At 45.5% G+C, this 13,190-nt stretch overlaps 1 protein-coding gene across 2 annotated transcripts in view; it reads right to left on the bottom strand.

Annotated features, from left to right (window-relative positions):
* chico overlaps nt 1–13,190 on the bottom strand; it is a 119,813-nt gene that overhangs the window by 4,802 nt on the left and 101,821 nt on the right. For both annotated transcript variants that reach the window (XM_038777748.1, XM_038777747.1), the window contains exons 5-6: nt 1,552–1,614; nt 1,276–1,350 (exon numbers count right to left, since the gene is read on the bottom strand). In XM_038777748.1, coding sequence (XP_038633676.1) covers nt 1,276–1,350; nt 1,552–1,614 — 138 coding nt within the window. The remainder of the gene's footprint in view (nt 1–1,275; nt 1,351–1,551; nt 1,615–13,190) is intronic.

Genomic DNA, 13,190 nt, shown 5'->3' with positions numbered 1-13,190 from the left:
TTTCATCAATGGCAATTATCTCAAAGAAAGACGCTGCCCATGTGAGAGGGAAAGCGAAGGCGAGGGCGAGACTGCACTTCCCAATATTCCTTTTGCTCTCTCACATTAGATATGATGTGGAGATGCCGGCGCTGGACTGGGGTGGGCACAATAAGTCTCACAACACCAGGTTCAAATCCAACTTCACCTCATGAAGGATCGGCGCTCCGAAAGTGTCGTGATTTCAAATAAGCCTGTTGAACTTTAACCTGGAATGTGACTTCTTACTAGATAGCAAGAGGTAGGGAACCAGACCAACAGCATTTGATAGTCAAGCAACCAGTGAGTTGAGCCTCAGGGGAATGAAACGGAGCACCTTAGTTGAGAGAGAGAGACAGGTGAAGTGGGTCAGTGTTGGCCAAGGGCCATTTTAGAACTGTTATCCCTTAAAGTGACCACACCCTCTTGGGTTTCAATTGAATTGTTAATTGTGGGGCACAGATTTACAATGGTTACAGAAACCAGCTTTGCAATAATATTTCTGGAGAACTATGAATAATGTATTGAAGGGAGGGGTCAGAAGGAAGGTATCTTCTTCTGCCAGGAAGTGTCAGAGACATTTTCCTGTAAGTTTCCCAGAGATACAAGCTGTACTCACTTTCCATCAATCACTTGATAATGTCAACACATCTAAGAGAATTAGGAAGGCATTTTAAAGACGGGAAGCATTTACCAGCTGCATGTACCGTACACAATTTCGGATGGTTCAATCCCCAAGTCTGTACTGCATTAGGTTACTGCAGCCAGAACGTTCTGAGTAGTTCTAGTATCTTTGGGATGGGAAGGTTAGGCAGGGGTAGAGGTACAGTCAGGGCTCCCAGTCCCGAATGGAGCACAATTCCTGATGGAAAATGTGGATATTGAATGAGGGCACGTTGAGGCCTGGTTGTGATGCCTCTGGCGGTTGAATGCTCAGAACATGCTCACTTGGGTGAAACACCAGAAGCACGCAGGGCTTATTTACGGAATGGTAACTCGCTCCAGCAAGGGTCACTCTTCTCTTCGGGCTTTGGGGGGGGGGGAGGAGAGAGAGAGAAAATGGGACTTTACTGCTGGTTTGCATTGCTACAGTTTAGGTCGCTCTTGAGCCTTTATCATAATTGTACTGCTTCCCAACCCTCCTGTTGTGTTAACACAGCCATTGAAGTATGAATCAAAGTTAGCTTGCACTACCGCCACGAGCGTTTGTGATGGGTTTAGAGAGAGTGTGTGCGTTAATGAATGAAGCTGACATACCCTGATGACAGTGTTCAGCTCAGGGGCAGTAACCTGCTTTGCACGTTCAATGGCTTGAACGACCTGCTGCTGATGCTGAAATAAAGACAAAGACACAAGTATAATCAGAACACAAGACTGTCAGAGCCCCGCTTTCACAAGGAAGAGATAGTGAGCACTAGCCAGCACTTAACAACTCGTCCGTCGCTCAAAAAGCAGAACTCGAGCTACATCACTGCAGAGTCTTGCAATGGGAGTCACTGTTTAACAATCGAGACTGAATTGAGATGTCATTACCTCCTGAGATAAGAAGGGGATGACTTGAGCACAAATTCCATTCAATCGTTTGACAATTTCAGCCTGTAATGGAAAGAGGAAATATTCAGCTCATTTCAAACGCAATTTACCACTGCGCACCAAGTGCTTTTGTTGTGGTGTGTTGCAAAACTCAAATGGCTTTACGCAATACAAAAACGCTCCCACTTAAGGACGAGAGACGACACTGCCAGTAAAGTTACCACTGAAGTTACTGCAAACAAGCTTAAACAAACGTCCATTAGAACGTCATAAAATTATCAATTGACTAGATAAGGTAAATATTGTTCAAGGAGTGGGGGGGGCGGGGTACAGGTTTTCATTAAGATAGGCGGTGGGGGTGAGGAAGAGCTTTTGTATACAGCAAGCGGTAATAGCAACACACCGCCTACTGGGCTAGTGGAAGCACAGATGAGCGAGTTCAAAAGGAACCTGGATGAGCGCTTGAAAAAAATAAACTTGCAGGGCTGAGGGAATGGGGGAGGAATGGGACCGACTGGATTCTCTACCGGGGAATATCGTGCACCCAACAGGCCACTCTTCAAAACAAAAACAGCACTCGCCTGGCACTATCTTCGCAGTGTCAGTGAACCAGTCCGTTTTCAATTAGTCAACGGTGAGGAATTTCTCCCAGACGCATGAACCCATTTTGTTAAAAACGAACGGAGGAAGGGTTTTGGGTGAAAAACATCCAAATACGTTGGTGGTTGGCTTGACTATTTTCGACAATCTTACCCCATGACCTTTCCCAACTGCGGGCAGTTCCAGACTACTGGTGTTGTTACACAAAACATGATCTCAGGAGGGCAACACGACTGAAATCCGAAATACACGCAGAAAGTGACGGAAGCACTCAGCAGGGTCTGGCAGCGCCCGAGGAAAAAGCAGAACTAACGTTTCAATTCTGACGGAGGGGGCCCGAAATGTTAGCTCTGCTTCTCTCTCCACGGATGCTGCTGGACCTGCTGAGGATTCTCAACATTTTCAGTTTTGATTTTAGTTGATAGTAGTTCGGGGCTGCATCCTTCCACACGACTTGCGCCTTAAACCAAGCCCACTTAATGTTTTGCCAATCTGCTTCTTGCGTGCTGCTCTGAATATATCACCAGATTGTTCCCTGTGCTACACCATGACCCTATAACCATCCGTACTTTGCTGCACTGCTACATGTTACAAAAAGCTCTCCCCAGAGACACTCCAGCTTGCAAAGGACAAAATCTAGACAGATAATTGTACCGCAGGGTGCTTTTTCGCACTCCAAATCATTACAGCACAAAAATTACATCTGGATATTATACTTCACCGAAACCTTGGTGCCAAAACAAAAGATTGTGTGAATTGTAGAGCTGCTGGACAATTACAGATCACAGTTTACCATCCTGGACGTTGAAAGATGCAATAACTTGAATTTGTATGGCTCCTTTAACGTGGTAAAACAGCAGCGGACAACCCAAGGCAGGGGGGGGCTACTTGAAGCTCATCTGGGTTGAGTGCGGCCCACTAAACATTTTGTTAACTGTTGCCACAGTTACAACATTCTACTGGCTTTCAATTCTGTAGCATTTTTGCGCCCAGTTTGACTGAAGTGATTCGCACGTAAAGCAAGGAAGAGTGAAGTGAGGTGTGTGCTGATTGCTCACAACATTGACTGAGAGCGCGCGCTCCCTCTGCATCCAAAGTGTAAATATTTATTTTGATTTGAACACTTGACGGCAGTTCCATTAATATATGAATGTTTCAGCATTTTCTAAAACTTTTCGGCATGTATTAAATCGTATTCAAGGGTCCTGGTCAGTGAACAAGCCCAATTTCACTCATGCGGCCCACTAAGGTGGAGGAGAGTCACTCATGCGGCCCACTCTCTAGTCTATGTTGCCCACCACTGTGGTAAAACGTTGCAAGGGGCTTCAATGGAATGTTATCCAACTAAATCTGACACCAAGCCACATGAAGTGCCATTAGGGTTAGTGACTAAAAGCTTGGTCAAAGAGGTAGATTTTAAAGGAACACTTTAAAGGGCGGAGAGGTCGGCAGGCAGAGAGGTTTTTGCGAGGGAATACCACATACAACTGTAGTGGAGTTGTTGACTCATCATAGCAAAGCTTTTTTGATCAAAAGTAATCAACTGCTGTTAATTAGTCCACAACTGACTCAGAGATGAGGCAAGGTTTAGCAGGTGACAACTTCAGGAGCCACATGGCCCAAAATCACCTCACCCACCCAAGTCTACAAGTCTAATCTTATCCATGACACAACATTTCAGCACTGGTGAAGTTTGGGATGTATGAGAATTTAGGAAGGTAAATAATGCTCACGGGAATTTATCAGGAGATATTATATTATGATCAGTGCTATAAAAGCAGTTTTATGGCAAATATACCCCAAACAAAAGCAAATCAATGGCACAGTGGTTAGCACTGTTGCCTATGGGTGGCACGGTAACTTTACAGTGCCAGGGTCCCAGGTTCGATTCCTGTTTTGGGTCACATCTGTGTGGAGTCTGCGCGTTCTCCCCATGTCTGCGTGGGTTTCCTTCGGGGGGCTCCGGTTTCCTCCCACAAGTCCCGAAGAACATGCTATTAGGTAACTTGAACATTCTGAATTCTCCCTCCGTGTACCCGAACAGGCGCCGGAATGTGGCGACTAGGGCTTTTCACAGTAACTTCACTGCAGTGTTAATGTTGGTTTAGCACAGTGGGCTAAACAGCTGGCTTGTTATGCAGAAGGCCAGCAGCGCGGCGCGGGTTTAATTCCCGTACCAGACTCCCCGAACAGGCGCCGGAATGTGGTGACTAGGGGCTTTACACAGTAACGTCATTGAAGCCTACTTGTGACAACAAGTGATTATTATTATTATTTTGTAAGCCTACTTGTGACAATAATAAAGATTATCAGGCCGCCGAGGACCTGGGTTTGATCCTGGACCCGGGTCTCTATCCATGTGGAGTTTGCACATCCTCCCCGTTGGTTCTCACCCCCACAACCCAAAGATGTGCAGGGTAGGTGGATTGGCCAGGCTAAATTGCCCCTTAATTGAAAAAAAAAAATTGGGTACTTTAAAATTAAAAAAAAAAGGAATTTCTGCTGTTGAACCTCATATTTTACTGCAAGGTTACATATATTAATCTGGCCTTCTGATAAATTCAACATAACGCAGGGTTTAATGCAGAATTCTTTTCTTCCTCTTACCTGAATAAAAGGTGGACAGATTGATGTAATGAGCAAGCTGGTGTAGCTGATCGATTGCATAATACATCAATATGAAAGTGTGGCTTTAGGCACAGCTGGTGCAGAACATAACTTGACACACACAATCGTCAAGCTCCTGGTCTTTGGGGAGCTAGGTGTAGTTTATTAAAGTCAGTCCGCTTTAGGATTCTGCTTTAATCAGCATGGAAATAAAGTGGTAAGCATTAAAACAGGGAGCTAATTGATGCTTCCAAATTATTAATGAAGTTGCTGACTGGGAGTCTGCATCACAGGCCAAAAACCATTCTTTATTTTTGTCCCCACTGCAACAAGTGAAGATCATGATGTGGCACGCGACGAGATTGAGATATCGGTGCACAGCTCCAGACTCCATCGCTAACTGCAACTGGTGAACAAACGCGGAACACAGAAAGCTAACACTTTGTGTTTAGATTAATCGATATCACTGGTGGGTGAGAATAGAAACACAAGAGGCTTTGTGACAATCATCTGACCATTGGCAGACCAAGAGGAGTTTGTGGTAATGGAGTTATGTGGAAGAGCGCGACATCAGTACTGTCACCACCTTGATTACTGCTGTAAACTGAAGCATAAACTGCAGATAAGCAGCCCCATTATCTGCATATTTATCAAAACTAATAGACACTTACAGAACTTAAATATTGCTGCAAAGAGATATGTTGCTGAAGCATTTCCCCTCATTCTAATCACGACAAATGCAAGAATACCAAATTTCAAACAATCAGAACAATTAATCCTCCAGAAGAAAAGGGTGCCGTTTGGTTGGTAGGTAGACTCCTATTAACCGAGACATTGCCATGGGAATAGCAATGGGAAGTACAAGATCCTCTAGCCCTCTCATCTCTTGTAGTATAAATTGTTGCAATTGTTTAAAATTTGGTATTCTTGTGTTTGTCCTGCAAGATGAAAAGCTTTGACGTCTTGTCTCTTTACAGAAGTGACAAAGCTGGTAGGATTGATCTCAACTTGTATCCTTTCCATCCAGCGCAAACCAACTCTAATTATTTTATTTTTTATAAAATAAATTTAGAGTAGCCAATTCATTTTTTCCAATTAAGGGGCAATTTAGTGTGGCCAATCCACCTACCCTGCACATCTTTGGGTTGTGGGGACGAAACCCGCGCAAACATGGGGAGAATGTGCAAACTTCACACGAACAGTGACCCTGAGCCGGGATCGAACCTGGGACCTCGGCGCCGTGTGACAGCAGTGCTAACCGCTAGGCCACCGTGCTGCCCCTAACCAACTCTAATTATAATAGAAATTGCAAAACTGTCCCTAAATAGGCCAACGCAAAATACTGCAGCTACTGGAAATCTGGAATAAAAAGAACAGAATAGAATAATCTTTATTGTCACAAGTAGGCTTACATTTACACATCAAAGAAGTCAGGGAGAATTTAGAATGCCCAATTCACTGAACAGCACATCTTTTGGGACTTGTGGGAGGAAACCAGAGCACCCGGAGGAAACCTACACAGACACAGGGAGAAGGTGCAGACTGCACACAGACAGTGACCCAAGCCGGGAATTGAACCCGAAACCCTGGAGCTGTGAAGCAATAGTGCTACCCTCTGTGCTACCGTGCTGTCCACACGGTAAAGTGCTGCAAAATCCCAGCAGCTAACAGCTTTTGCAGAGAGAAAAACAGAATTAACATCGAGTCCAACATGACTTCTTCAGAACTGAAAGGTAGACATGCAACGGGGTTCATGCTGTTGAGAGAAGTGGGGGCGGGTAGAGGGGGGAGGAGTCAGATAGAACAAAAAGCAAGGTCAATGATAGGCTAGGTAAGAAGTCTTACAACACCAGGTTAAAGTCCAACAGGTTTGTTTCAAACACGAGCTTTCGGGGCGCAGCTCCTTCCTCGGAAGGAGCTGCACTCCGAAAGCTTGTGTTTGAAACAAATCTGTTGGACTTTAACCTGGTGTTGTAAGACTTCTTACTGTGCTCACCCCAGTCCAACGCCAGCATCTCCACATCAATGATAGGCTAGTGGGTGGGAAAGGTTCAACGACAAAGATGCCATGGAACAAAAGGCAAAGGGAGTGACAACGGTTGTAATGAAGAATCAAATTATTGGTCTAGAGTTTTAATGGCAGAATAAAGGAACTCAACATGTTAACCCTGCTCTTAACACTCCCAGATTTGCTACGTTTTTCCAGCAATTTTGCTCCTAAAAAAGGCACATTATTAGTTTGGTGTTGCAAAAAGACGAGGCTTTCAGCAGATGGAGGTTTGTAGGTTTAGTTAGCAGTTAAAAACAAGGTACTAGAAGCTCCTATGAAAAGCACTTCCTTGTTATCATGGCTCCTTATTGGTTTTGCTGGCCTACTGCTTCACAATAACATTTGTGTCCACATTTATAGAAAAAGCACAGGCCATTGCACCGAGTTCCAGATCTCAAAGCATAATTATAGGACACATCGCACCCAAAGTTTCAATAACGCAACACGATTTGTGCAAGTGTAACCATTCGGCATTTGTGAAGATGGGAGACTTGGAGGAAGCATGCTGTAACAATGGCCAGCGCACTTTCCAATTTGACGAGCATCTTTTATGTCACAAAGCATTTTTGCAATTAATTAATGACTTTTGAAGTACAATCACCAGTGCTACACAGACAAACACAGGAGCTAACTGTGACGAGCGAGGTCACAATTAGCAGCTAATCCATTTTCTTTTTCTCCTGCGGTAATAGTTGAGGGAGAAATATTTTTTTTTTTTTTTTTTTAATTTAGATTACCCAATTATTTTTTCCAATTAAGGGGCAATTTAGCGTGGCCAATCCACCTACTCTGCACATTTTTGGGTTGTGGGGGCGAAACCCACGCAGACACGGGGAGAATGTGCAAACTCCACACAGACAGTGACCCAGAGCCGGGATCGAACCTGGGACCTCAGCGCCGTGAGGCGGTTGTGCTAACCACTAGGCCACCGTGCTGCCCTGAGGGAGAAATATTGACCAGGGGAAAGTCAGCGTTATACAGCGCACAAGAAAAAGCCCTTCAGTGCCGTGCTTCTGTCCCGGCCATCAAGCAGCCATCTGTTCGAACCCAATTTTCCAGCTCCTGCTCCGTAGCCTTGTTTGCTGTGGTGTTTTCAGTGCTCACCTAAATGCTTCATAAAGGTTTAACAAATATATGTAGTGCACAATTCTTCTTTTTTTCTGATTAAAAGGGAAATTTAATGTGGTCATTCCACCTATCTAGCACATCTTCGGGTTGTGGGGGTGAGACCCATGCAGACACGGGGAGAACGTGCAAACTTCACACGGACAGTGACCCAGAGCCAGGATTGAACCCGGGTTCTCAGCGCTGTGTGGTAGCAATGATAACCATTGCGCCACCGTGCTGCCTTAAATGCTTCTTCAAATGTTGAGGGTTGCTACCCCTAGCACCCTTTCAGGCAGCGAGTTCCAGTTTCCCACCACCGTCTGGGTCAAAAGGATTCCCCAAATTTCCCCGAAACGTTCTGCCCCTTACCTTAAATCTATGCCCTTGTTATTGATCCGTCTACAAAGGGGAAATAGTTCCTCCCTATCTATGGGGCAGCAGGGTAGCATGGTGGTTAGCATAAATGCTTCACAGCTCCAGGGTCCCAGGTTCGATTCCCGGCTGGGTCACTGTCTGTGTGGAGTCTGCACGTCCTCCCCGTGTGTGCGTGGGTTTCCTCCGGGTGCTCCGGTTTCCTCCCACAGTCCAAAGATGTGCGGGTTAGGTGGATTGGCCATGCTAAATTGCCCGTAGTGTCCTAATAAAAGTACGGTTAAGGGGGGGGGGGGTTGTTGGGTTACGGGTATAGGGTGGATACGTGGGTTTGAGTAGGGTGATCATGGCTCGGCACAACATTGAGGGCCGAAGGGCCTGTTCTGTGCTGTACTGTTCTATGTTCTATGTCTGTTATGAATTTTGTGCACCTCAATCAGATTACCCTGCACACCCCCTCCCCCCACCTTCTTTGCTCTAAAGGAAAGCAACCCCAGCCTAACCAACCTCTCGAGAGCTGAAGCGCTCCAGCTCAGGGAACATCCTGATGAACCTCCTCTGCACCCTTTTGAGTGCAATCGCGTCGTGCTTATACTGTGGCGACCAGAACTGCACACCGGGATTCAATGGACCTAGAAAAGCGGCAGCATGGTGGCACAGTGGTTTGCACTGCAGCCTCACAGCACCAGGGTCCCGGGTTCAATTCCAATCTCGGATCACTGGCTGTGAGGAGTCTGCACGTTCTCCCCGTGTCTGCTCCGGTTTCCTCCCACAGCCCTAAAGCATACACCCCTGTATGCTTCACCTGACGCTGGTGTTGATGTAGTTACATTGTGTGTACCTTTGTTGCCCTATTGTGTATTTTCTTTCTTTTTCTTTTCTTTTCATGTACTTAAAGATCTGTTGAGCTGCACGCAGAAAAATACTTTTCACTGTACCTCGGTACACGTGACAATAAACCAATCCAAGATGGACAGGTTAGGTGGATTGGCCAAGTTAAATTGCCCCTTAGAGTACAAAGATGTGCTGGCCATAAATTGGTTGTTGTGGTCCCTATACTGAACCAATACCGGCAAATCACAAATACCCCACTGGCTGCAAAGTTCTATAAAATATTCAGAGATCATGAAAAGTACTCAATATGATTACTTCTAACATTTGGGGTGGGGTGGGCAAGTTTGAAAGTCTGATTTTATTTTTAAATGGACTTCATATTCCCTAAACCTTCTTAAATGAATAAACATTTACTCCAGTACAATCAAATATCAACTTCATTTCGAGTGCATTCTCCATCATCTACATTCATTCCAACTCACTCCCTGTGAAACGTACCATTCCTTGCAACGCACAAATTAAAAGCTGCAACGCACGAGAGAGAGAGCAACAAAAAAATACTGCAAAGAGTTTCAATGGAAATTAGTATTTAACCCGAGTGTTTTGGTGCCAGGGCTAAGTGGCACTGGTGTCAGAACATTGCTGTTACCTCTGCGACTTCTGGTGCCAATCCATCAGTCGGCGGCAAGTGTTAAAGAGACTAAGTGATGAGAGTTTGGGTGGTCTGGAGTCACTCCTCTGTGGAGAGTTTAGCAAAACTGACAACTATTTTTCTCTGCCACAAAACAGCCTATTGTGCCTCAAAAGGAGTGCAGGTTAATTCTCTCCATTCTGAATTGTACTCCACACATCAGAGTTTTTGTTTTGCTCCCGTTCTTGATTAAAAAAACAAACAAAATGCACAAAACCAGCTGAAAGCTAATATGTGGACTTGTAGGGTTCAAATTAAGCGAAGTGTGGGCAATCAGGAAACGTGTGAATTTTAATTGCAAAGTTCTTTCAGAGGCTGTGGGAGTCGCTGACAGGAGGGGTGGGGGGGTTGAGGGGGGGGGGGGTCAGTATTTGTTGCCCATCCCCGATTTCTCTTGAACTGAGTGGCTTGCTGGGCCATTTCGGAGGGCAGTTAAGGGGCAACCGCATCGCTGTGGGTCTGGAGTCACATGTAGGCCAGACCAGGTAATGATGGCAGATTTCCTTCCCTAAAGGACATTAAATGGACCAGATAGGGTTGGGCAATCGATGACAGCCATCATGGTCACCATTACAGAGACTAGTTTTCAATTGCAGGTTTTTATGAATCGCATTTAAATTCTACCAGATGCTAAGGTGGGACATGAACCAGTGACCCCCAGTGCATCAGCCTGGTACACCACAGACAAAAGAGGCAAAATAAAAATAATTTCTTGCAACGTTACTGCTACTTACATGTACAGAGTACCTTTATCATAACAAAACAAGGGGCAGCACGGTGGCCTAGTGGTTAGCACAACCGCCTCACGGCGCTGAGGTCCCAGGTTCGATCCCGGCTCTGGGTCACTGTCCGTGTGGAGTTTGCATATTCTCCCCATGTTTGCGTGGGTTTCGCCCCCACAACCCAAAGATGTGCAGAGTGGCCACGCTAAATTGCCCCTTAATTGGAAAAAATAATTGGGTAATCTAAATTTTAAAAAAAAGACTGGAGATGCAGAAACAAATCAGCAATGGAGCCAAACTTGTCTGGAGTGGACGTTTCTTGCCAGGGGTGGGGTGTGGTAGTTTAGGGTAATCTGTTTTTAAAAAAAAAAACAATCATAACAAAACATTGCACTCCATAGAAAAACAAACATGACAGAACATGAGTTCTGATGATGTGGACTGCACTGATATTAACTTTCACAAGGAAATGGCAAAATAAATGCTTAGAAGGGGGAAAATTAGCAGGACTATGGGGATCAACTAGTATGTGGGACCAATTCTTTCAAAACGAGCTGGCACAGACATAATGGGCCGAATGGCCTCCTTCCACACTGCAGTCTGTAACTAGAGAAGGCTTAAGTGGGCAATAACTACCGTTGGCTGATTCCTCAGGAACTCTACTCAGATGACTGCCTTCGATATCGGAAATAGAGATACGGCAACGTAGAAACCAGGCACCCAGCTTGCGCGATCCATGTTGGTGTTACACACACACACACACACACACACACTCCAGCCCTACATGACCACCCCATTCCCATATCCCTGAAGGAACCATGTGGAAGGACATAATAATTCTCCTCCCCTGCATGGAAAATGCCTGAAATTCCAAAGTTTTAATCTTGGAATTTATTTTTTGTGGAAGGAAGGGGTTAATTGTTGGGTTTAATCTCCGGTCAAACCAGGATTGCAAAACGAGGCTGTGTGGGTTTAAATTTATAAAAGGTGTGTTTAGGACGAATATAGTGGGTGCAGTTGGAGATTCCCAGAACAATGTCATGGCTAAGGGCAAGAGTTAATTATGATGATAGGTTATGTACATTAGGCTGGAACTGATGAGGTGAAGTGAGAGAGAAGCTACTTCCTCTGGTGGGGAATCCGGAACAAGTATAACCTTAAAAATAGAGCTAGCTCATTCAGGAGTGAAACCAAAAGCACTTATTCAAACAAGGGGCAGTAAAAATCTTAATCCACTGCTGCCCCTCCCAAAAGAGCTGTTGAGGCTGGAAATTAATAGAATTTAACAGAGATCGCTGTATTTGTGTAAGGCAAGACTATTCAGGATTACAAAACCAAGGCAGGTGAATGGAGAGAAGATATAAGCCAGCCTTGATCTGACAATGGATTCCAGAGCAGATGACCACCTCTGCTCTTTACACAGTGGTCCAACACCATTTGGTCCGTTGACAGAACCCTTCCTCTACAACCCAGAAGGACAACCCAGAAGGACCCTCACCACCCTGACTATGAAATATATCGCCCATCACTTCACTGTCGCTGGGTCAAAATCCTGGAACGCTCTCCCTAACAGCACTGTGGATGCACCTACACCTCTGGGACTGTGGCGGTTCAAGGTGGCGGCTCATCACCACCTTCTCGAGGGCGATTAACAATTGACAATAAAAAAAAACTGCTGGCCTCGCCCATGACTGGCGAACATAATTTTTTTTGAAGAACTCAGCAAAGTATTTGGCACGGGATTTCAGCACGGAGACGGTAAATTGATTCGAAGACGGATGAAAGAATGATTTAAATTCAGAATGGCGTGATTAATGCAACCAGCTTTTGCAGCAGCCACCAATCCCCCATCCCCCCCCCTTTTAGTAATGTCCTCTGGGATGATACCTTTGAGAGATGCGGAAGGGGATGGGGGTGTATGCAGCTCGGCTCGTTTGGCCATCATCGTCTCAAGGGCAGCACAACAGTGGGGCTGCTTTAGCACACTGGGCTAAATCGCTGGCTTTTAAAGCAGACCAAGGCAGGCCAGCAGCACGGTTCAATTCCCGTACCAGCCTCCCCAAACAGGCGCCAGAATGTGGAGACTAGGGGCTTTTCACAGTAACTTCATTGAAGCCTACTTGTGCCAATAAGCGATTTTCACTTTCAATGAAACGCGGCTGAACCACACGCGGCTACACATGCAAAAGGGACGGCGAGCGGATTGGCGAGTTGGAGGGCCGAGACCAGACCCCTCCAACTCCCCATCGCCAGCCCAATCTCCCCAGCACAATCTTAGCCGAGCAACATCTCCACGAACGGCGCATCAATCTGGCAGCATCAACTCACTGGCACTTTTGTGAGAATAGTGTAATTGGAAAAACAATATAGAGATCAAGTTTGAAGCAGGGCTGCAGCACTCCAAGGGTTAGTCTTTTTTCCACCGAGCTGTCAGCTCATACCAAAGAAGAACAAAGAGCAGAGATTACAGGCAGATTAAGAGATCTGAATAATGGCCTGAAGACAGTTATTTGCTGAAGCGTCTTAATTTTATTTAGATACTTGGAAACTGGACCGATCTGACCACCGTTGCTATGACAATGGGAGCAGAGACCGCAAATTGCTTTGCTAATCGCACCACTTATTTTCCAGACAGGCACTGAATTGCTGCTGTAGC

Source organism: Scyliorhinus canicula, chromosome 18, assembly GCF_902713615.1.
Source record: "Scyliorhinus canicula chromosome 18, sScyCan1.1, whole genome shotgun sequence".
In the NCBI taxonomy this organism is placed as follows: domain Eukaryota; kingdom Metazoa; phylum Chordata; class Chondrichthyes; order Carcharhiniformes; family Scyliorhinidae; genus Scyliorhinus; species Scyliorhinus canicula.
This window is presented reverse-complemented; position numbering and strand designations above follow the sequence as displayed.